General features: G+C 42.7%; 1 protein-coding gene across 1 annotated transcript; it reads left to right on the plus strand.

The window, feature by feature from the left end:
* Positions 1-3,072: 3,072 nt before the first annotated feature.
* On the plus strand, positions 3,073-18,112 carry chrna11 (cholinergic receptor, nicotinic, alpha 11). Its single transcript, XM_085345884.1, has 10 exons — positions 3,073-3,124; positions 5,835-5,974; positions 6,323-6,367; positions 7,536-7,645; positions 7,732-7,811; positions 9,952-10,119; positions 10,200-10,394; positions 12,616-12,702; positions 15,901-16,010; positions 17,378-18,112. The coding sequence occupies exons 1-10, from the start codon at positions 3,073-3,075 to the stop codon at positions 18,110-18,112; spliced, it is 1,722 nt and encodes a 573-aa protein (XP_085202010.1).
* Positions 18,113-22,057: the final 3,945 nt, after the last annotated feature.

Raw genomic sequence — 22,057 nt, forward strand, 5'->3', positions numbered from 1 at the left:
ACTGAGACTATAAATCAAGTGATCAGCTGGCTCCTTTTCTCGCAGACTTCTGTGCATCTGATTTCTTTTTAAAGCAGACGAGTCGCCCCCTGCTGCTCAGTAGAAAGAATGCAGGTTTAAGCCACTCGTTGACTTCGCTTTTTTTTACCCGGGGCAACTTCCATCTTAATATTCAATCAAGGCTGCTCCCTGACTCCCAAAGAGAGATGTGGAACAGATTTTACACTGAATGCTATTCCAAGCTAGTCTAGTGCCAGCCTTGGGATTGGCACTGGATGAGCTCGTGACCGCCTGAGGCTGTGTTTGTGTCTCCTCCTGTCATGGATCTTTAGTGTTGGACCCAGTCTTTTGTATTTTTTAGAATCCTAACTTCTGTTTATCATTAAATATGTTTGATTCTTAGTTTGTTTAGTTTTTCCTCCTTCCTTTGTATTTGTCTCTTGTTACTGGTGTGTACTGCTTGCATTTATTCTTTAGTTTTTTTTAATCTTACCTCCACAATATTCCGAGTCCTTGTTCCCCAGTTTTTCCTTATCCTTAACTGAGCTTGCTTTTCCTTTGTATTGTGTAAAGCAAATATACTAACCACTAAACCAGTCTAGATGTCATAAATGAAGCTACAATCACATTTTTGACTTTGCTGCATCAGCTGTGATACTTTAAAACTGGTTCATTGTGAGAAATAAAAGGTAATAGAAATACTAAGCCGAAAGAAGTACTCTTAGATATCACTTCATAACATTTTATAGGATTAGAGTCGAGCAGCTGCAGGGCTTACCGGGACAGGATCAAATTGTCCATTAGAAGAGAACTTCATCCACTCCAGAAAAAAGCCACTCTGACAAATCAGACCTCACAGGAAAATGGATGTATGTGCTGCTCTTGTCGATAACACACTATTAAGTGAAGGGGACGTGTCAGCGCAAGAAAGGGCCTAATCCAATCAGCAGAGTAATTAAAAACACCACAGCACAGCAGCCACTACGGCTGATGGCTGCATTGTCAGAGGCACCATTCAGCATGTAGCACAGAGGGGGGGATAAACAGTAGTCATGCCAGGTCGGAGAAATGGCCATCTCACCACTGCTGCTGTGTCATTAGATTTACAATCAGGAGCCGCACAGTTAAAAGGCAAATATTCAGAGAGTGAGAGAGACCAAGAGCACCCCATGATGGCCATAACCCTGGTTCTCTTCATTCCAGCCGCCATAATCATTAATATGGCTTTAATTCACATCCTGCTCTGTGTTTCTATTCACTCGCTGGCATTGTTTCCTAATTAGCCTTCTCTTTATGGCCCCGACTCTCATCATCTTCTCGTGCCATTTAGGCCAGTTTCTTCCTTGTTAATTACCACCACCTCTCTCTCCACCCAGCATACACTCAGAGCCAGAGCTGCCGAGCTGCAAGCCAGCGTGCAGTAGGAAAACACACCGCCAGATGTCACCCACGCTTCAATGCCTCCAATCTGTATTTTTATGAAGGCTAATGGATTTTGTTCTTGGCACCGTGTCACACTCGGTGCTGGTGAGTGTGCATTTGTGTGTGTTTTCTTCACCAGGTTAACGCAAAATACATTATGCACATATTTAAGCAGTAATATTTGCAGGGATGCAGAAAGAGCAACAGGATGCTTCTCCTCCTCCTCCTCTGGTGATACATTGCTGGGGCACACCATGTGGCCTCGCTCCACGCTTGGTGCAGTTTGCCGTGTTTTAGCCGGTGACTTGGCCATCCTTCTTCTCCCCTCCGAGGGCCACTCTCCTTCCTCTGTGTGCAGCCGAGCATGAATCTGCAGCTCGGGAGGCGCTCTGGATGTGTGTGTCAGGCTGCCTGGGAAAGGGGTAATTCCGAAGGGCAGTAGAAGTAATAGGGTAATCTATTATACAGTCCAACTCTTTTCTTCCTCTTTTCTTGCCCCCACCCCGCCCTCCTCTTTCTCAGTCTTTCAGTTTCTCGCTGCCTCTGCCCTTGCATCAGCATTTCATGAGGACAAATGAGAAGTAGGGTTTAACTATGCACATTCCCACTGCCCTCCTGCAGAGCCCAGCACTTTCTCAATTAAACCAGAGTCTGTCTGCCCCGCAGGATTCAAAGCTCACCGAGTGACGAGTGTGGGAAGCTCACACACAGCAGACAGTTTCCAGTCCAGCAGTGCGTGATCACAGCCATAACCAGCCTGTGTTATCATATATGCAGCAAACTGCAATATAGTTTTGACAGGTGCACACGAATAGCAGGAACAAAGCAAACATAGTCACAGTGGGGACACTGTCAAGGGAAGGACGTATGACACTCCAGGGATTTATGAAGGATTCAGCTTTTATAGTGTGAGGGAGAAGCTCAATCTAGTGATATGTGGGGCTGTATGAGCAATTTGTGCAGAAAAAACTGACACAGAGTGGAAAAAAATCACTATAATGTGCATTTTATCAGTTTACTGAGAGAAGTATAAGCAGTTATGTGTTACTTTTGGTGCTTGCCACATGAATTTATGCATGCGTTGAGCCTATGTCAAACATTTTTCACCCTGCTGCATCGATCAGCCCCTTTTTCCACACTTAAACTCCTTCTCCGTTAGTGTTAAGAGCACTTAAAATCGTGTGCCTCATCAGTTTCTATTGTCTTTAAAAAGGTCAGCCCACAGTGATAGGGCAATTAAACTCTCTCCTTCCTCCAATCCGTCCCCACACTTCACTGTTTTATCGTCAAACCTTTCACCCCATCACTGACATTTTCTCTCTTCTTCTCTCCATTTTAGTCCCACCTCCCAGAGAGACAGAGAGAGAGAGAGAGGAGCGAGAGGAGCTAGAGCACAACCAGTATCTCCTCCTCCTCCTTTTACTCGCCCTCTCTCGACTCCCCTTCTTCCAGCACACGCTTGCACTTCTTCCCTCTGATGCTGACTGGATGCAGACCGGAGGATTTCCAGCAGCTTCCTGAGTCTCTGCTCCTTTCCTCCCTTCCTCTCTGTATCCCCCCCTTTCCCTTTCCCTCCTCCTCCTCTTTTTTCCAACATCTGAAGCTTCTCTTCTTCTGCCTCCTCTCTTTTACCCCTTCCACACCACCAGGATGTGGCACTCAGTGGCTCTGCTCCTCTCTGGATTCTCTGCTTTGATCCACGGTGAGCCTGCCTTCATGTCTCTCTCTGTCTGTCTTTCACTCTGTTTTCAGGGAATCGGATTGCAGCAGCATTTTAGAGGAATTCGGGCGCTGGGGTCCACGTTGCTGATGCTTGATTTACAAAGTATGCAGTGGAATAAGAATAGCAGGAAGTAGGAAAGAGACTCCGGGAGAAGAAAAGTGAGACTCTTGCTCACCTGTTTGCTTTGTTTGTTTACGTCTTAACTGTGCTCATATTTTCTGGATGTTAGTTTAGCTGAGAGACGGGGTTGGATGCCTCTGCGTGAGATGTTGTAATGGGCAGATTGACATCTAGTCAGCACAGCGAGTCAGATGTCAGATAGAAAAATGGAAGCAGTTTTTGCCTTGGCTCTTTCTGCACAAATCTGTGTGCACACGAGGGGCTCTCACATGGAAAACCTGTCAGAGATCAAATGAATTGACGTATAGATTGGCTCTTCCATCTCCATCTTGCCTCTCCGTGTTGTGGACATGTTGCTGCAGCCGAGCCGACGGCGCTCCGAGCAGCACAAGTAAAAGCTGAACATAAATGCTGACAATTGATTGAGAGACCTGAGAGGAGAGCAGGCAAACTTTACCAACGGGGAGAAGTACCAGCAGTGAAAGAGTGTTCAGTTTGTTTGGTTTCAAAGACTAAAAGCTGGGAAACATGAACGACAAGAAGACAGAGGAAGCGAAAGTTTCTGACAGTATTTGGGCACGCAGATTTTTAAAGAAAAAAACATTCAGGGAATTTTCATTACTTGGCAAGCTTTGAAAGGAAACGCCACCACAAGTGCATGCAAATTTGTACTCTGCACCTCTAGGGTTTAATCCTGTCATATTCCCAGCAGCGAACTTATATAAGAGTGTAATATATAAAAAAGAATTCCTCCATACTGCTCAGAGTACAGGCTGCATCTGCTTTTCGCAGCAGTTTATTTGGGTATCAGCACACCGAGTGACATTTTCACTAAACAAACAGTTCCTTCCATTTCACGCACAGCATACCGCATCCCGGCAAATAAATTTACCAATTTACCTCGGAAATATAAAACTTTATCAGTATGAAGTGCACAGACTTTCTGCAAGATCCAAATCTTCCACATATTTTTCTGCAGGTTCTCAAATCTTTTCATGCTTTTAGTATTTTGATCATATTGACATGATAGCATCCCACTGATGCTGCAGATTTGTCGGCTTCACGTGTATGATGTGAATCTCTCATTCCACCACATCCCAAAGATGCTCTGTTGGACTGAGATGTGGTGAATGGCCCATCGCTTTCCAGGTCCAGCATGTTGTCTGTGTATATATGCTGTAGTGTTTGGTTGTATTGAGTTACTGTTGTCTTCCTATCAGCTTGAAGCCCTCTCTGACATCAACATGATCCGGGGAACTGCTGCTCACTGGATATTTTCTCTTTTTCGGACCAGTCTCTGTAACCTCTAGAGATGGTCGTGTGGGGTAAATTCCAGCAGATCAGCAGCTCCTCCGATACTCAGACTCAGACACCTAAATCACAATGCTTATCCATTCTGCCAGCGATTGGCTGATTTGCTTTAACAGCTGTACCCAATAAAGTCGAGTGTACACATTTCTCTTTTTAGCTTTAACATTTCATCTACGGGTTTCAGAGCTGTAGTTTAAAAAAGAAATTCCCACACTGAAAATCTGACACTTTTGATAAAAATGTAATAATTATTTCCTGTATGTATATTTCACTGTCACCTCACAGCTAGAAGCCTGGTTCAAATCTACTTGGTAGAGTTTGCATGTTCTTCCTGTGCCAGCGTGGGCTTCAAACATGCTTGTTAGGTTAATTATCTGCAAATGTGGACGTGAGAAGGTTTTGTTGTCTCTGTTGACCCTAAGACTGAGCAGCAACTAAGGGAGGGCTCTTAGTTGAATAAACAGCCAAGCAAATGGATTGATGTAAGCGTGGTATAAACAGTAAATTAAAGTTCTTGGCTAAACCTTGGGTGTGTTATGATGGGTATACTGAGAGGAAACAAACAAACAGCTACATGCACACAAATAAACGGCACATTTGTGGTCAGGGTGATATTTTCTCACTTCTTCTATGCCAATCAACATCTTAATTCAACATTTTAATGTGCATTACCTCTGAGCTTCTCAAACAAACTTAATTACACATTAATTAGTGCCAGTTATGCCCTGATAAGGTTTTCCTACATTTCTAATTAGTTCCTGTTTACTTAATGTTCTCCACGCTTGCTCTGAAGCTTTCTTCTCTTTGCTGATTTTTCTTCCGCGTTTTCAGCATTAATTTGAAATATTTTATTCTGACTGAGGAGCTGGACCCTTCCTCAGTGTTACATTTAAAGCCCAGATAAGTGATCAGATCTATTTCTGCTAATTTCATCATTAAACCTGCTTCTCCTCATGCATTTCCTCCTGTCTTCTTTTCATTTCAGTCATGTTCTTCCAGATGTATTTATAGATAAGGAGGCTGAAATCCTCAAGGTTAAATCTTCTCATTTGATCAGCAGCCTGTTTTTTTTATTTTTTGACATTTGTTTCCCCAGTGTGCTTTTTAATGGAGTTTTTCCTAGAATTTTAGAAACACACTTTATAATCTGGACCCACTAAAAGTGAACATAGAGACATTAGAATCATCAAATCTCGCTTGCTTCCACACATGAGCATTATATCAGATTCAAACATGAGCCCTTTCTTCTGCCTTTCAGTATCATTGCAGGGCCCTCATCAGAGGACTCTGCTGAAAAACCTCCTGAAGGACTACAACCACATGGAGCGACCAGTGGCCAACGACTCCCTACCTCTCAACGTCTCCTTCAGCCTCAGTTTGATACAGATCATGGATGTGGTAGGCATCTCCGACTCATTTGGGGGCTGTTGATTTCTGACATCAGACAAAACATTTTAAAAAGGACGAATTCAGATCCTTGGATTAAGATTTAGTTTTTCATGGAGAACACTGAGCATTTTCTTGTTTGCAATTAAAATGGAAATTAGACTGAAAAAAAAAACCCCCCAAGCATTGAGCATGTAGTTTGTTTATGCCTGAAACTGTGGTATTAATAATGCACCAGATTTTTTTTTTTCAAATATTTGATATTTGTTTGTGGATTTATGGATCAAGAGCAGTGCTCACACCTCTTGCCTTGTGGTTTATATGGCGAATGATGATTTAAGTGGTGTAAATGTTTTGCAGGATGAGAAGAACCAGGTGTTAACCTCTAATATGTGGCTGCAGATGGTAAGGACCCCTGAGAGACTCTGAATGTTTTGGGGTGATCATTTTTTTAAATTGTATTCCAGCGGCAAAAACTAGTTTTCTCAGTCTTTAACATGCAAATTAAGGTCACCCTGAAGTCCATATATCATTGTAATCACTTCAGCATGCAGGACCTAAATGTAGACACAGGCTTGATGAACATAGAGAGACATAAGATGAGCAAAAACGGAGAGAGGGAAGACTATAATGCAAAAAGGATTGAACACAAGTGAATTTAATGAGGATGGGCAAAAAGACAAAAGCAGGAATATCTGTGCTGGTTCTCAGTCATCCAGGTCATGACAATCCAAGGAGCTTGGAAAGCGACTAGACTTCTTTAAGTTTCTTGAAGACAGTCTTAGAACTGAAGAAGCATCTTGGATGAGAAACGTCTTCAAGAAACTTAAAAAGGTCCAGTCGGGCTTCTTTCCAAGCACCTTCGATTTCAACGGCAGGAAATTAAAAAGAAACTGCGCACTGTTATCAGAATAACACAGTAGATGGAAGAGTGGCATCCTTTTATCTTCTGTTTTATTTTGATGAACAGTAGAGGGCTTTGGAAATACACCATGTTGCCAAAAGTATTGGTCACCCATCCAAATCACTGAATTCAGGTGTTCCAATCACTTCCACAGCCAGAGGTGTATAAAATGTACTTCTACAAAAAGTGAATCACTACAAACCTCCGAACTTCATGTGGCCTTCAGATTAGCTCAAGACCAGTGCATAGAGCTTCAGGGAATGGGTTTGGGAATAGCCGCTTCCTGTTCCAAAAGCACTGCGCACCAGTGCACAAAGCAAACTCCATGAAGACATGGATAGTGTGGTGTGGAAGAACTTGACTGGACTGCACAGAGTCCTGACCTCAACCTGACAGAACACCTTTGAGATGAATCACAAATGCATTTCCGGAAGAATGGTCAAGAATTCCCACGAACACACTCCTAAATCTTGTCGACAGCCTTTCCTGAAAAGTTGAAGCTGACATCATATTAAACCCTATGGATTAAGATTTGGATGTTACTCAAATACACGTGTGCGTAAAGGCAGATGAGCGAATACTTTTGGCAATTTGTGTGCAGTATTAGTGTGCAATAATTTGCCTGCAGGTTGTTGGCTCAGACAGCATGTCTATGTTTGTGTGTTGAAGACTTGGTACGACCACTATCTCCAGTGGAACCAGAGCGAACATCCTGGAGTGAAAAATCTTCGCTTTACCACAGATCAAATTTGGACCCCAGACATCCTCCTCTACAACAGGTAAACCCTGCATAAACCCCTAAACGCTCGCCTCGTACGCGCACACGTCAACAAGTCGTGTCACTTCTTCCTCTGTCCTTCCTCAGTGCAGATGATGACTTTGACTCCACCTTTAAGACCAATGTTCTGGTAAACTCCAGCGGCTTTGCCAAGTATCTTCCCCCAGGTGAGGCTTTCCACATATTTCTTAGATTTTAATCATCGTTCCTGCTCTCCCCGTCGCTCATCTCCCTCCTTATCCCCTCCACATTTCCCCGAGGTGCAACGGCAGCGTCTCATTCTACAATCGAGTCATGTCTCCCTACTGTTTGTACACTTGACATTAATATTTTATCACTGTAAAACAGCATCCCTAGTTAGTCACTGGTTACGGATTCCCAGCTCTGTGAGTAACACCTATAAATAGGAGACGCTCACTTCCTCTGCTTCCTGCCTTAACCCAAATGCAAGCCCACAAAAGTATAGACTCCCCTCTCGTGTTTCCACAGGCCTTTGCTTGCAGTTTCTCAGTCTTTTCGTTATACACCAGATTATCAAAGCCTGAGACTGAATCCCATCTCTTGGGGTGAGGAGAGAGCGACTGGGAGGGCCTGAAAAGACTTTTTGAATAAAAAGTCGAAGACTGCAAGCCCCAAAAGCCATCCCATGAGCTGCTGCTGAATGTAAATACAGCTGCTTAATTCTTTGTCTGGAGTCAATTAGTGGGAGAATACAAAGATACGATTTTGAAAAATATGAGAAGGAGTGGTTTGATGTGTGTATTTTATTAGTAAATGAGAAAAAGTAAGAAAAAGCAAAAGAATGAGAAACAAATCAGCTCCCTGACACATGCCTGGCTACAATTCCTGTTGTTCAGCTGGTTATTGTCAGTAAATAAGAGGCAACAAGTTTGTGGGTGTCAGGCATGGAGCGGGGAGCTTGACACACAGTAAATAATTCAGATGTGGAGGATCCCAGATGTCTGCTGCGTGCCGTCTGAATAACTCCTCTTGCTGCAGAGGTAAAGGTGCTGTGTTGTGTTAATGGCCTAACAGGAAACGTCGTGTAACAGGCTTTAGCTCATATCTGGACCGGATTACATTTATAACAAGGTAATCTTGTCTCTAGGCCTTGAAATGCTCAGAATGATGGAGTTTTATTTTGGGAGCCGTACGCGCTGCGAGACAGATTGTTCCAAGCTGCAGAGAAGATTCTGGCGCCTTGTTTGAAGGTGTTGTTTCAAGGTTACTGGATATATTCGAGAGGCAGGCTGCAAATATGCATGGATTTGAAGCACAGAGAGGTGGATCTGCTTTAACTTAATTGGTGTACGTTTAGATTTTAGGGCCTTAGGAGCTCATAACGGGAGTAATTATAAAGACACACTCATGAAGCAAAGGTTGGAACCTGAGGTTAGGAGCTGGATTTTAGTGAGTAAGAAGTGCAGGGAGAGAGAAAATCTATACCTTCCACCTGTTAGCCCCCTTTCCCTGTTGTCATTTACCTCCACAGGCTGATTTGCATGTGGGCAGGCTCATAATGAACGTCTTTGAGAGCTGCAAGGCTTCACTGGCATTTTGGTTCTCTGCACTTGTGTGTGTGAGAGACCGTTTTATTTCAGTAATTGCTTTAAGAGCTGCAGCTCACCAGCGACCACAGCGAGGATCATTGCAATTTTTCGTTTGAGGGTGGAAGTGTGTCTTTATGATTTCTTGGTCACTTATGCCGTGCATATGGGAGCGGTTGCATTTATTATTTCTGCATAATAGAAGTGGGAATCTGATTATGGCACTGTGCACAATCTCATTTTTCAGTGTCATCGTTGATGTTTTCTTCTCTAGCTGAGGCTTAGCTAACAGCTGTGTGTGTGCAGGCAGAGAGCAGAAGCAGCATTTGTTCACAGCAGAAAATATCTGAAACCTGTGAGTGACAATATATATAGCTGCCAAGTTTTGTTTTTATAGCCATCTCTTTGACGGGAGCTCGTTTCTAATCTAGTCCTTGCTTTCACTTCCTCAGCCTCCAAACTAAATTTAAAAACTCTCTGTAGACCTGCAGGGTGTTCATAAAAATGCTGTTGCAGTGTGCACTTTTGGTTGTGATGTAACATTTTTCACACAGTTGTAGAAAGTTTAAAAAAAAGAGGTCTTGAAGTGAATGAATGATTTCTCTAACAAGGAACTTGATATTCTGGACAGACTCCCTGCACTAAACAAATGGTCCGGCTGTACATCTTTCCCTTGTCACCTCTCCTCAGGAAGCGGCGGTTCATTATTGTCATTTAGTCAATTGATTGAGGAGCCCCTGTGCTTTTGTCCTTTTCTCAGGAATCTTTATGAGCACATGCAATGTGGATGTTCGCTGGTTTCCTTTTGACATTCAGAAATGTGAGCTGAAATTTGGCTCTTGGACGTACGACGGCTGGCTGCTGGACCTCCAGATGGTCGACGCTGACATCTCCGGCTACATGCCCAACGGAGAATGGGACCTAATAGGTGAGTAGGGAAAAAAGTTTGCATTGCATTCACTTTTATTCAGGCATGAGCAACCAAACCAGTTTCTCACCTACTTCCAGGAGTTCCTGGAAAGCGGAATGAGGTCTTCTATGACTGCTGTAAGGAGCCCTACACGGATGTGACATTTGTTATTACAATAAGGCGGCGAACGCTTTACTACGCCTTGAACCTTCTCATCCCATGTGTGCTGCTCTCTTCTATGACGTTGCTCATTTTTGTGCTGCCTGCTGACTCCGGGGAGAAGATCTCATTGGGTGAGTGGATCAAAAACATGTTTTAGAAGACTTCACAGAAACATGAATCCCCCCCACACACACACACATTTAGAGTAAACCAGTCTGAGAATCAATGCAAGCTCATTTGAGTTAAAACATACTTTGTAATTTTTGCAGTTTCTTGCCTCTAGTCACTAATCTGCGTGTAGCCAAGAAACAAAGGGACACCGGTAAAATACCAGGGAACTGTAAAGCAGGTAATCATGAATGCAAACAATGAAAGCTTCAAGTGCAAGATGCACACAGTGTAAAGAGTAAACCTGAAGGAAAATAGAAACTTCAGGCACATAAACTCACTACACAGCCAAGCTGCTGTAATACATGGAAGAAGCGAGGTGTCTTCTATGAAAAAGATGGCGCCCCAAAAGCAGCACGTGTGGCCATGACTTTTTGTAGTTTTTAATTGCTCTGCTTTCAACTTTCTCCAAGCATGTTGCTGCAAATGCAGTAAGACTTCCAAATGTCCCTTATATGATTGAAACGACTTGCAGGTTTTACACAGTGTTCGGGCTTTTTGAAACGAATGTATATATTTTGTAAAAAGAACGTGTCAAATATGCAAAAATCTCCAACTTGCTCCCGGGTTTGAGTGAAGTAGTTTATAGGCTGCCAAAAACTGAGCTCACAACAAGCAAGCCATCCCGGAATAAATTCAAGAAAAAAAAAAAGAATCGAAGGAGTGGCACTGGAGACTACGGGGAAGCATGAAACAGACAAAGGGAGAGGGGTGGGGAGCTGAGAGAGGAGAGGGATTACAGGATAAAATAGAAAGATGAGAAATGCGAGGAGGAGGAACACAGACCGATGGGTGTGGGAGGGAAGCAAAAAGATAACACCGACAGGAGAAGAATTCGAAAAGGATCAGAGAGGACAGCACAAAAGAGAGAGGGACGACTGATGAGGAGGAGAAGGGGAGAGACATCCAAATCGCACAATAATGGGCTGGAAGAGAGAGAGAGAGAGCATTGCCGGGATCAAGCAGCAGCTGCAAATATGTTTTAATATCTGCTTCAACCTGTTTAGAGATGACTAATGTTCATCTCCTCAGGACATTAAATAGTCCAGATTTCACGTTATCTGACATTTATAGAGGTAAAGCTGTTAGGCAACTAATGGAAGAGGGAAGTGGTTGAAAAATTATGACTATGTTTGGGAAACCGATTAAGTTTTATAAAGTAAAAATAGAGAAAAAGTCTCAGCTTTACATTTTTTTAATCTAATTTAATTGGTTCAAGATTTTTTTGTGTCACTTTTGAATTTTGTGAAATTTTGCATTATTTTTTCCACCATTTATTTGACTAATTGTTTAAGAAAATAGAAGATTGCAGCTTGATATTGCATTAAGTTCACCTTGGTAACTGGATAAATCTAAATGCTCTTTGACTCATGTCTGCTTGGGAGGCAACAGCATTGTCAAAGCCTAACCTCACCCCCGATGCAGGATGCATTACGCAGCATTTCTCCATAAAAGGAGGAGGTGGGGGGGATGCCAAGCCTTACACACACGGACGATTAACCTATTGATGTAATTAAAGCTAGTGAATTGATTGGGGGGAGAGCTTACACACTGGCTTCCAGAAAAATACTCTGTCACTTCAGTTGATGGAGGAGACGCGTGCACCGAGCGGCCGAGCCGTTAGGGTTAGAGGAGCATGCTTTTAAAAAGAATAAATGTCATATGTGAAGAGAAAAAGCGACATAAAAGACGCATTTTTAATTCACCTAATATCCTTAAAGAGCATTCATATTTTATCTCTCGGCCTGGGAGTTTAATTGAATGCCTCTGAATGGGGACAGTTATGCCAGCAAAGCACTCCCTAAATTCCGTCTGCTGGAGAAGTGAAACAGATTGCGTGGCGGTGGATAAATGAAGATGGAATTGCGGGAGGGTGTGAGGAGTGTGTTCGCGTGCACACCGGTGGTGTTTGAACACCTTTAAAAAGGGTTATGTGCTGTGTATGCCGAAGTGCTTTTTTTTTTGCTTTAGAGATGCACAATGCCAAAAAAGTGATTCACTGTACGAGCGTTAGCCAGTCATTTACATAAATCGAACCCGATCTCCTCCTGAGTGTAACTATTTATCAAAATACCAAACAGACTAATGCAGTTTCTCAGAAGTAGACAGAGCGACTGAGGGGAGGAGACCAAACCACTGGATCGATGGCCTAACAAAATGTATTATTTCTCTTTCTATCTGCAGGTATCACCATCCTCCTGTCTCTCACTGTTTTCATGCTGCTGGTCGCAGAGATCATGCCAGCCACATCTGACTCCGTCCCTCTCATAGGTATGTGAAAGATGGATATATTCATAGGAAAAAGAATCTGCTGCCATCGCAACACACAGCATTAAATCAGGCTGTCTGACTCACTGGAAATACTGCATGCAGTTTCTATCTGATGGGCGCGATCGATACTTTGTGCTTGTTTTTTGTTTGTTATAATTGATAGTTAGCCTGTGGATGCTGAACATGTTGATTAAACAGTTAGGCTGATAATTCGTTGGGAAAAGACACATTTTATTTGTAGTTTCGCCTCTGTGTGTCACCTCGGTGGATTTTAAACCAAACAATTAAGATGTGATTGAAGTGCAGGCTTTAATTCGAGGCTTTGATTCTGGGGTTTTACAACAAATTTAAATGAACTGTTTAGGAACTACGGTGACTTTTGTACACAATTCCCCATTTTCAGAGGCTCAGGAGGAATCGTACAGACTAATATAGTTTTAAATATCAGGACTGTTGGAGTGAAATCCAAGGCTCAACTCTAGAACCCATGAACATCACCAGATGTTGTGATTCCTCCCTTGAGATGCTCTGCTGGGCGTTTAGTGCAGCCACCTTCAGTTGCAGGCCTAAACATGCTGTCTTGGGTTGACATCAGTGACCAACCATTTGAAGAAAATCCCATTTCTTCTCCTTGAGAAACTCTTGGGTTGCTTTAGTAGTTTGGTTTGAGTCATTATCCATTTGCACTGTGCAGTCCACTTTAGACTCTGAGCAGGGAGTACAGCCCTGTGCACTTCACAATTCATCCTGCTGCTTCTATCAGGAGTCACATCATCAATAAGCACTAGTAGTCCAGTTCAGTTGGCAGCCATACATGCTCATGCCACAAGATTGCCTCTACCTTGTTTCACAGATGATGTGGTAAATTTGGATTGATGAGCTGCGTCTGTCCTTCTTACTTTTCTCTTCCCATCTTTTAGGACAAGTTCATCTTGAAGGCTCTGCTGATTGTAGATCAGCATCTCTAAGAGCCTTGGTGACTGTTAGATGTTGTGAACTTGTCTTCTGTGGTCTGTTAGACATTTTGGTGTTGGCCAGTGCATTCCTTCTTTTTAAAAAACTGTTGAAATTACAAATACTGTGTCCAACAAATAATGGACCTAACTGTAGACTTTCCCAAGGTTTCAATGACCAAGTGTCAATTTAGATGGGATACACAAGTGTCCCTGTGACCATTCAGATGGTGTTTTTATATGCTGATAATGCTTTCGGGTTTACAGGTTTTTTTAAATTCATTAGCTGAGTGATGCTGCCTTTTATACTTTGCCTTCAAGGCTAAAACGGAGGAAGTATGTTGTCTACTGCTACGGTCTTTCTGCAGTGCAAGAGTATAACATGAACTATGAATGGATGAAAGGAACATTACCCAATTGCAGGCTGCACAAAATGTTCCCATCAGCTGCTGTTCTGATAATCTGAGAACCCTGAAACTACATGAAAAGCTACCAGAGACAGTAGTTCTCACTTAACCACTTTCAGTGGAATGGGACTTTTTTGTGTTTTTTAAGCCATTTAACAGTAACCCATGGCTCATTCAAGCATGTAACAGGCTCCTAACTCCAGACACAAACCAGTGTTATTCTTATACATGACAGAAAACTTCATTTTAAATTTATTAGCAGCCTGTTGCAAAAACACATACATTGTTCCACAGTTTGGCAGACATAAAACAGTATTTTTGCACAAAGTCATATTCAGTGAGCTGTTAGCTGAAAACTTGGCATTTCTCTGGATGATGTGCAGTGTTTTCTAAAACATTTAAGGAAACTTGACAAGTGGAGGAAAAAAGAAGTGACCTAAAAAAAGTATCTACAGCTGATGAACAGTATCCGAAAGTCCTGTCCTTAAGAAATGGGAAAAAATGCAGCAAAGACCTGATAGAGGACCTGAGAAATGTGTCTGACCCTTCAGTTGATCCATCTACTGTTCACTGGACCCTCATCAGAAATAGTCTGAGTGGAAGAGTGGCTGTCAAAAAAGCCATTCTTAGGGAAGGGAAACAGGGAACTGCAGTGAAAATCAGTGGTAACAGTGATCTTGTCAAAATTGATGAAATTCTGAATACACAAAAAGTGCAGTCAGGTTTTGATCCATAATGCAATACCATCTTGAAAGTGTCTGATTGACGACAGCTTCATCTTTCAGCATGACAATGATCCTAAACACACTAAGCAGTAAAACCACACCTGGATAGAAAAACTCACAATGCAGCACCATCAGTCATGGACTGACCTACCCAGAGCCCGGACCTCAACATTACTGAAGCAGTGTGGGATCATCTTGACAGAGAACAGAACAAAAGGCAGCCAACATCCAAAGAGGAGTTTTGAATGTCCTTCAAGAAGCCCGGAGAACTATTCATGAAGACACACTTAAAGACACAACAAGAAAGCTTCCCTAAGACAGAAGAATAAGGGTGGTCATACCAAACACTGACTTTCAAGCTGTTTGAATTGTACAGATTGCCTTATACACTTTATTTCCATGGATTTCATTTTGCACATTTTAATCAATTTTTGCACCTATTTCCCATTTTCATTGCAAAACATGGAAAATTGAGGGACTTTTGCACAGTACTGCACTACAGGAGACCAGAAAATCTACACAATGCTCCCCCCCAAAAAACTGTAATCACAGGATTTACTGTGGCCACCTGCTCACCTTAAAGTTTAATAGTCTAAATTGATTGTGGGCACGCTGCTGGAAATTATGTTTAGCGAGCTTAGACGGCAACCGACACAGATGCAAGGCCATCTTTGCCTGAAGACACAAATCCTGGTCATTAAAAGCGTAAGAGAAGAAAAAAAAGAGTCATAATCATTAGTGTTTTCCTTTCTGCTTGTTTTTTTAATTAGGAGAATCTGCTGTGGATTTAATCGGAGTATAAACTTGGCAGAAGTTGTGTTATGAAGACATCCACCTTGAAAAAAACAGGAACACACCATCCTTAAAAATTCACATTTTTCTTGAGAATCCCATCATAATGTGTTTCAGTGAAATACCTCATCTTGCTGACCTTAGAGTCCTTGAAAACAGACATTAAGCCATCATTTTGTAGATCTTTTACTTCTATACAACGATTGCTGGGCTGTTTCCTAAATAACAAGCTGTAGCAGATACTGTGAAGCTCAGTGAGGCAGTAGGAAATTACGGTGTGACTTAAAAATGAAATATTTTACTCTCTCCCACTCCTCCCAGGTCAGTACTTTGCCAGTATAATGATCATCGTTGGGATGTCAGTCATCGCCACAGTGGTGGTTCTGCAGTATCATCATCACGATCCGACCGGAGGAAAAATGCCCAAATGGGTGAGCCTAACTCCACAAACATCATCACTTACGAGTCTTTCTAATTCACGCAGATATATTCAAATGAATCTTTTTGTTAATCTCTGTTCAAGCTTCAGTATAATTCTTCTGCTCTGCCATTTTCAATAACATGTCATCCATTTGTTAGCTCTATACCTGTGCTCCTCTGCCAGTTTTCTTTCGCTTTTTATTCTCCGACTTCCTCGGCTGTGACTCATCCAGCAGTGTCAGTCTGCCTGAGTGTGTTCATCAAATGCCTCACCACAGACTTCAACAGGAGTGCATTTCAAAGCACTCTGGATTTGTGGGAGGATTTGATTTGCCTCATTCCTTCTTTTTTTATTTTCCTCGCCTTTTTAATGATAAAAAATTCATCAAGCTTTGTTTTAACAAAGGTTTTGTCATAACGTGAATTTTTTAAAACATGAAAAATGTTGAAAGAAGGTGTGAAATGAAAATAAATGTCATGTAATGTAATATTAACCAACATCTTGAGATGTATTTATCCGGTGATTTATGTGTGGACTGCAGAGACGAACTGACAGGCCTGCAGTTTTCAATACATGTGCATCAGCTTTACTGCATGACGGCGCAGATGCTTGATGTATCGACACAATTCAAGGACGCTTTGTTGATGAATGGCTCGTTCAGACAGTCCAATGGCCAATTAACAGGCTAATTGATGTGGTTCAGATGAGGGCATCGAACCAGCGCAGTTCATAATTACAGCCCTTGAAAAAAACCTACGTCAACGGCAGCAGCAACAGAGATGGTTACCTGGCTGGTAAACATACTCTGTCGAGTGTAATTGAGCAGTCATCTGGACATTAGCTGCTCATTAGATGCCAGACACCCATCTGGACTCTGCTGGGCCAGAATGACTTTCAGGGGACTTGGAGTCTTTTTTGTATTTTTTGGGAGAGCAGAAGCGAAGGTTTCAATTTGAATAAGGTCTCTATTTAAACATTGTTTAATGAAACATTACAGCAAACTTGTTAGAGTCATAAAACAGTAATGTGAGCACTGCTCTCAATATTTCCACAGTTTGAATGTATGCCTATTTCTAAGTTTCCTCTCTGTGGGGAATGCAGTCAAAGAAAAAAAAATCTTTTCCTCAGGCGACCCTGGTGAGGATCTCATACTTCTACAAGTGCAGCTGCAGTTTGAAAGAGACAAATAACTGCCTATTAGCCCAGCTTAACTGGCGTTAGGTGCAGGTCAGGATGTGTAGCTGCTTTTAGTGCTTTGTGGCTGCTTTCTTATGTTTTCTTTTACTTCTTTGAGTGCTTTTATGCTCTGTGCTCCCTCGAGTCCCCCGCTCTCATCTCTACATATCTCAGTGTCCCTCTCTCTCTCTCTCTTACTAGGTGCGGCTCGTTTTGCTGCAGTGGGTCGCGTGGTTCCTGCGGATGAAGCGCCCGGGTGAGAGTGACGACCCAGAGCGGCCACCTTGCGCCCCCCACCTGCGCCGCTGCTCCTCGGGGTCACAGAGCGGAAGCATCCCTAACCCTCCGGACTCCCTCCACCCGCTGCACCCACAGAACCTGGCTCCCCTCCAAACAGGGCCGCTTCATGCAGGGCACCCTCACCTCCAGGCTCAGACGAGTGCTAACAACAACGGGAATCTTCTATATATGGGTTTTCAGAGCATGGACGACCCCTCGGTGCTCCCGGAGAGCATCCAGAGAAACAACATCTCCGCTGGGCCTCTGCGAGTGGCGGGAAGCCCACCTCCACACCTGCCGTCACAATTTTGCAGCTCCCCTCCACCGCCTACCCCTAATGTGGAAACTGTAGGATGTCCCAGCACTGTCTCCAGTGGTGGGGGCTTTGGAGGTGGGGCGGGAGGTCTTGGAGGGTGCTCCACTGTAGGGATGGGAGACCCCCAGCTCCAGGCCATCCTGGAGGAGGTGCGTTACATGGCGGACCGCTTCCGGGAGCAAGATGAGAACGAAAGCATGGCGGAGCAGTGGAAATTTGCAGGCGCTGTGATTGACCGCCTCTGTCTGGTGGCATTTAGTGTTTTCAACATCATATGCACCATCTCAATCCTCATGTCTGCTCCCAACTTTGCGGACGCTATTTCAAAAGACTTTGTCTGAAAACAAAGAAAAAGAAAAAAAAAAGAGGAGGAGAAACGTGAAGGAAAGGATGAAAGAAACTAAATATGGGATAAAAGATGGAGTGGGCCCCGATCCAAGGAAACCCAATTTCCAGTGGACTGTAGGCTCTATGATTTGTGATTGCAAAGCAATCGGAAACAAAAAAAAAAAGGTTTTCTTTGCAATACATTCTGTTTTGGAACTGAAATAAAAGAAGAAAACAGATGAAGAAGGGGATGGAGAGTGAAGGTAAAATGAGATTACGGCAAGCAGGGTGCTTTATCAGATTCTTGAAAAGGTGAACTGGATTCTTCTGGTTAATTCAAAGACTTTCCTCCAAAATTAGGGTGAGCGCTGAGCCAGAAATGGATAAAGAAAGGGAGGATTATCAGTGTAATCCAACCTGGAGTAAGAAAGCTCTTAGAGCAAGAGAGAGAGATTGAAAGAATAAGGGTGGAGAAGAGAGAGGCAGATAGATAAATGAGGCAGACATTTTACTGTTTTATTTTCTTGAAGAGAGAAGACAGCCCCAGACTCCCACATGTTGAGAAAATACTGCATCATTTAGAGTGATGTGAGGACGAGAGGGCGGGGAGAGGAGACAGAGACTTTTACAAGGACAGACAACAAAGAGCAGTCGTGAAGGAACGAGACTGCCTCTCCCACGGCACTGGCACAGTGAGGCGCAGTAAGCGGCTTGTTGCTGGATACGCAAAAGTGGACCGAAGAGCAAGAAAGCACAGAGGAACAGGATCTCATCTATTATTCAATCGCACCCATCTAATGACCGTCAAATTGAAAGACCTCGGATAATCTTCAAGACTAATAAGCTTTTAAAAGATGAAGTCCCTCCACTGCTCGCGAGCCACTTTAAATTTGCGAGGCCTTATCTCTTTGAGACGATTGCCAATCTGCAACAATCAGCAGAGATCAAAGCTCCTCAGCAGTGTGCACAGTGTGCGGCGCTAATCATGACTGGGAAACTGAATTAACTGGTCATCAGTGATGCAGTGGCCGGTAGCTGCACCACAGCGGAGACCTGAACCGATAATAACTTACGAGGCAGTCATCTAAGTGGATGTGGCAGCTCGTAATAGACCAGCGAAACTCATTGGATTTCGTATTAAAAGGTTTAATAACTCAGAGGGGAGGTCAGGGTTTTAAAAGGGAACGAGAGGCAGAAAAATAGGGCGAGGGCATTCTAAATAAAAAATATATATTACAGCAAAAAAACATCCCATCAAATTTCTGTACGATCTATTGAAAGGTTTAGAGTCACCTCAGTGATCTAAAATGAGATAAGAGAATTTAATAGGATCATATTTTCCATGAAATACACTGCAGTGGCATTTTGAAGGTTTATGCCAACACACAGACTACTTATATGGACAAAAGTAATGGAGCACACCTCTTAATCTTTGAATCCAAATGCTTTTAGTCCCATTGCTGCAGGTGTATAACAGCAAGCACTCAGCCATGCAGTCTGCATTCAAAAACATTTGTGAATGGGTGAGCGAGTGAATTACAGCGTGGTACTCATATTCAGTTTGTGAAGCTTATATTGATATTTAAAGATCAGCTGTAGCATTGCTGCTTTCAGCTGCTACCCTGTCACTACAGGGTCGCTGCAGCGGGTAGCTCCACGTTTGCCGGATGTCCCGCAAGGCAAATTAAAAACAACAACAACAGCAAATAGTAAAATGCTGCAAAGGCGACCAATACACAACGGAAATAGAAAAAAAAATGCAATAAAAGCTCACAAAAAACCAAAACAGCTAATCCTGACAGCTAATGATGATAATATCATTAGCAGTTGTCTTTTTCTGCCACACAGCACAGATGAAGCCTCTGCTTCCTTTAAGCGTGTCTCAGTACAGTTTGCATATTTTGGTTTCTGTCACATCTGCAGCTGTTCCATCACACTTCTGTTGGGTTTCGTGTGCTTTTTCCTATTTGCTGGTGGGTTGTTTTTTTTATTTTAGTTGGAGTGCATGTGAACCCTCAGAGGCACCATACGGATGCCCTTCCTGAAGTAATTTGTATTATTGTAGTGTAGAAGTGGAAGGAAACACAGCAACTCTGACACATGAAGTTACAGAGCGGTGTTGTTGAACGCTGAGGTGCATAGTCCGTAAAAGTTGCCAATCCTCTGCAGAGAGATAACCCTCCCCTGACGTTAATATCAGCACAATATCTGTTCGCTGGGAGCTTCATAGCATGGGTTTCCATGGCCGAGCAGCTCTTGTAGAGGCAGTGTGCCAGTGCTTTTGTCCATACAGTGCAAGTCCAGTCAAACAAAAAATGAATTGTCTCTACAGAACGCATATAAAAGATTAATGTAGTAATCGTGATGTCAGCGATGGTTAGCAAAGTCCCCATCCCAGTCCAGAGCCTGAGCTGAGCATGCTGGCTGTTTGCCATCTTGATGATTTAAAACTGGAAACGATGAGGAGGGAGGATGTGACTGAGAAACTGAGGGATGCTGCATGCTCGTAGGGTAGCAACTTGTCAGTCACAGGACAGGCACGCCCTAATGCACACACACCCTGCTTTATCTACCTTTAAGGACAGCGAGGAGATCATATTTTACTAAATAAACATCGTATTATCCAAGAATTGAAAGTAGCAATCACAATCATAAACTCATCAAGAGTGTTTATTGAAATCAAAGATAAAGTGAGTAGGATATTTGTTTTCCCCATAGACTATTTTTGGTCTGAGACAGTTATGTATTGGCTGCACCTTTTAGACTCTGTAGCTTTATCTACCTTTTATATATGCTTTATATTTGGGTGTCTGCAAACAGTTTGAAGGTATGCAGAATGCAAAGTTAGTCCTGTTTACAAATATCTATGGATTAATGGAGCTTCTCCACTCCGGTCTCGACAAAGTTAGACTCGCTTCCCTAACTTTGAGTGTTTCTCAGCAATTTACGGTAAAAAGAGGAGGAAATTGTAAAAAAAAAAAGGTCCAATGTGCTTTCATTGTACTTGCACAGGATGTATCTAAAAGTGTTCCCTCGTTGTTATATAACACAACACGAGTGCACTTAACAAGTCCCAGAACTGAATGGAAATGTAACATTGTGAAAAATACTAAAGTCGTGCGACCCTACATTTAGTCAGTGACAGCGGAGATGGGAAAGGAGAATTTATAAGTGTCTGAAATCTCAATTTGATCCTCACTATGGAGTAAGCTATACTGAAATAATGGGAGTTTAATGATGCGGGGATTTTGAGCACAAAGATTATAAGGGAAGGATGAGTCATTGAAACAGCTAGGATAGAGCCCACCTTTAACAGCTCAGAGTCTCCCAGTGTTTCACTGATGCTATTATCTGAGCATTTCAATGTGAATTTCTATGTGAGTACAATTCTAGTGCACAGCTACTAAAAAATGTTCAAACTCCCACACAAATCAGAATTGGATAAGTGGTTAAAAAAGATGGAGGGATGAATGGAAATTGTTCAAACTAGTCTGTGCGTTGCTTTTGAAAGAGATAATACGAGTGGTTGTCTATTAGGATGTAATGCAAATACAGCAAAGTCCATCATTTGATGGTCGAGACACAACTGTTATAGTTTTGCGTCTATACACCACTACAGAGGATTTCAAATCAAACAATTACAATGTGACAACCACTTTTATACGTATTCCCCCATTTTTAGACTGGACGTGAGTCTGCAGCATCCTAGAGAAAAAAAACATCTTTGAACAGATGAAACTAAGATGAATTTGTACCAGAATGATGGGAAGAAGGAGAAAAGCAGCTCATAATTTGAAGCCTACCACATTTTCTGCCAAACTCAGTCGAGCGCTTCACAGTGCAAATGGCCAAAGGCAAACTGCAAAAGCAAGTCAGTGACCTGATCTCAGCCCCAAAAAGCATGCTTTTCACTTATTAAATACAAAACTGAAGAAAGTGAGACTCATTTCAAGAGAGGA

Source organism: Diplotaxodon limnothrissa, linkage group LG22, assembly GCF_057381915.1.
Source record: "Diplotaxodon limnothrissa isolate DT_005_m linkage group LG22, D_limnothrissa_male_GT1.1, whole genome shotgun sequence".
Classification (NCBI taxonomy): domain Eukaryota; kingdom Metazoa; phylum Chordata; class Actinopteri; order Cichliformes; family Cichlidae; genus Diplotaxodon; species Diplotaxodon limnothrissa.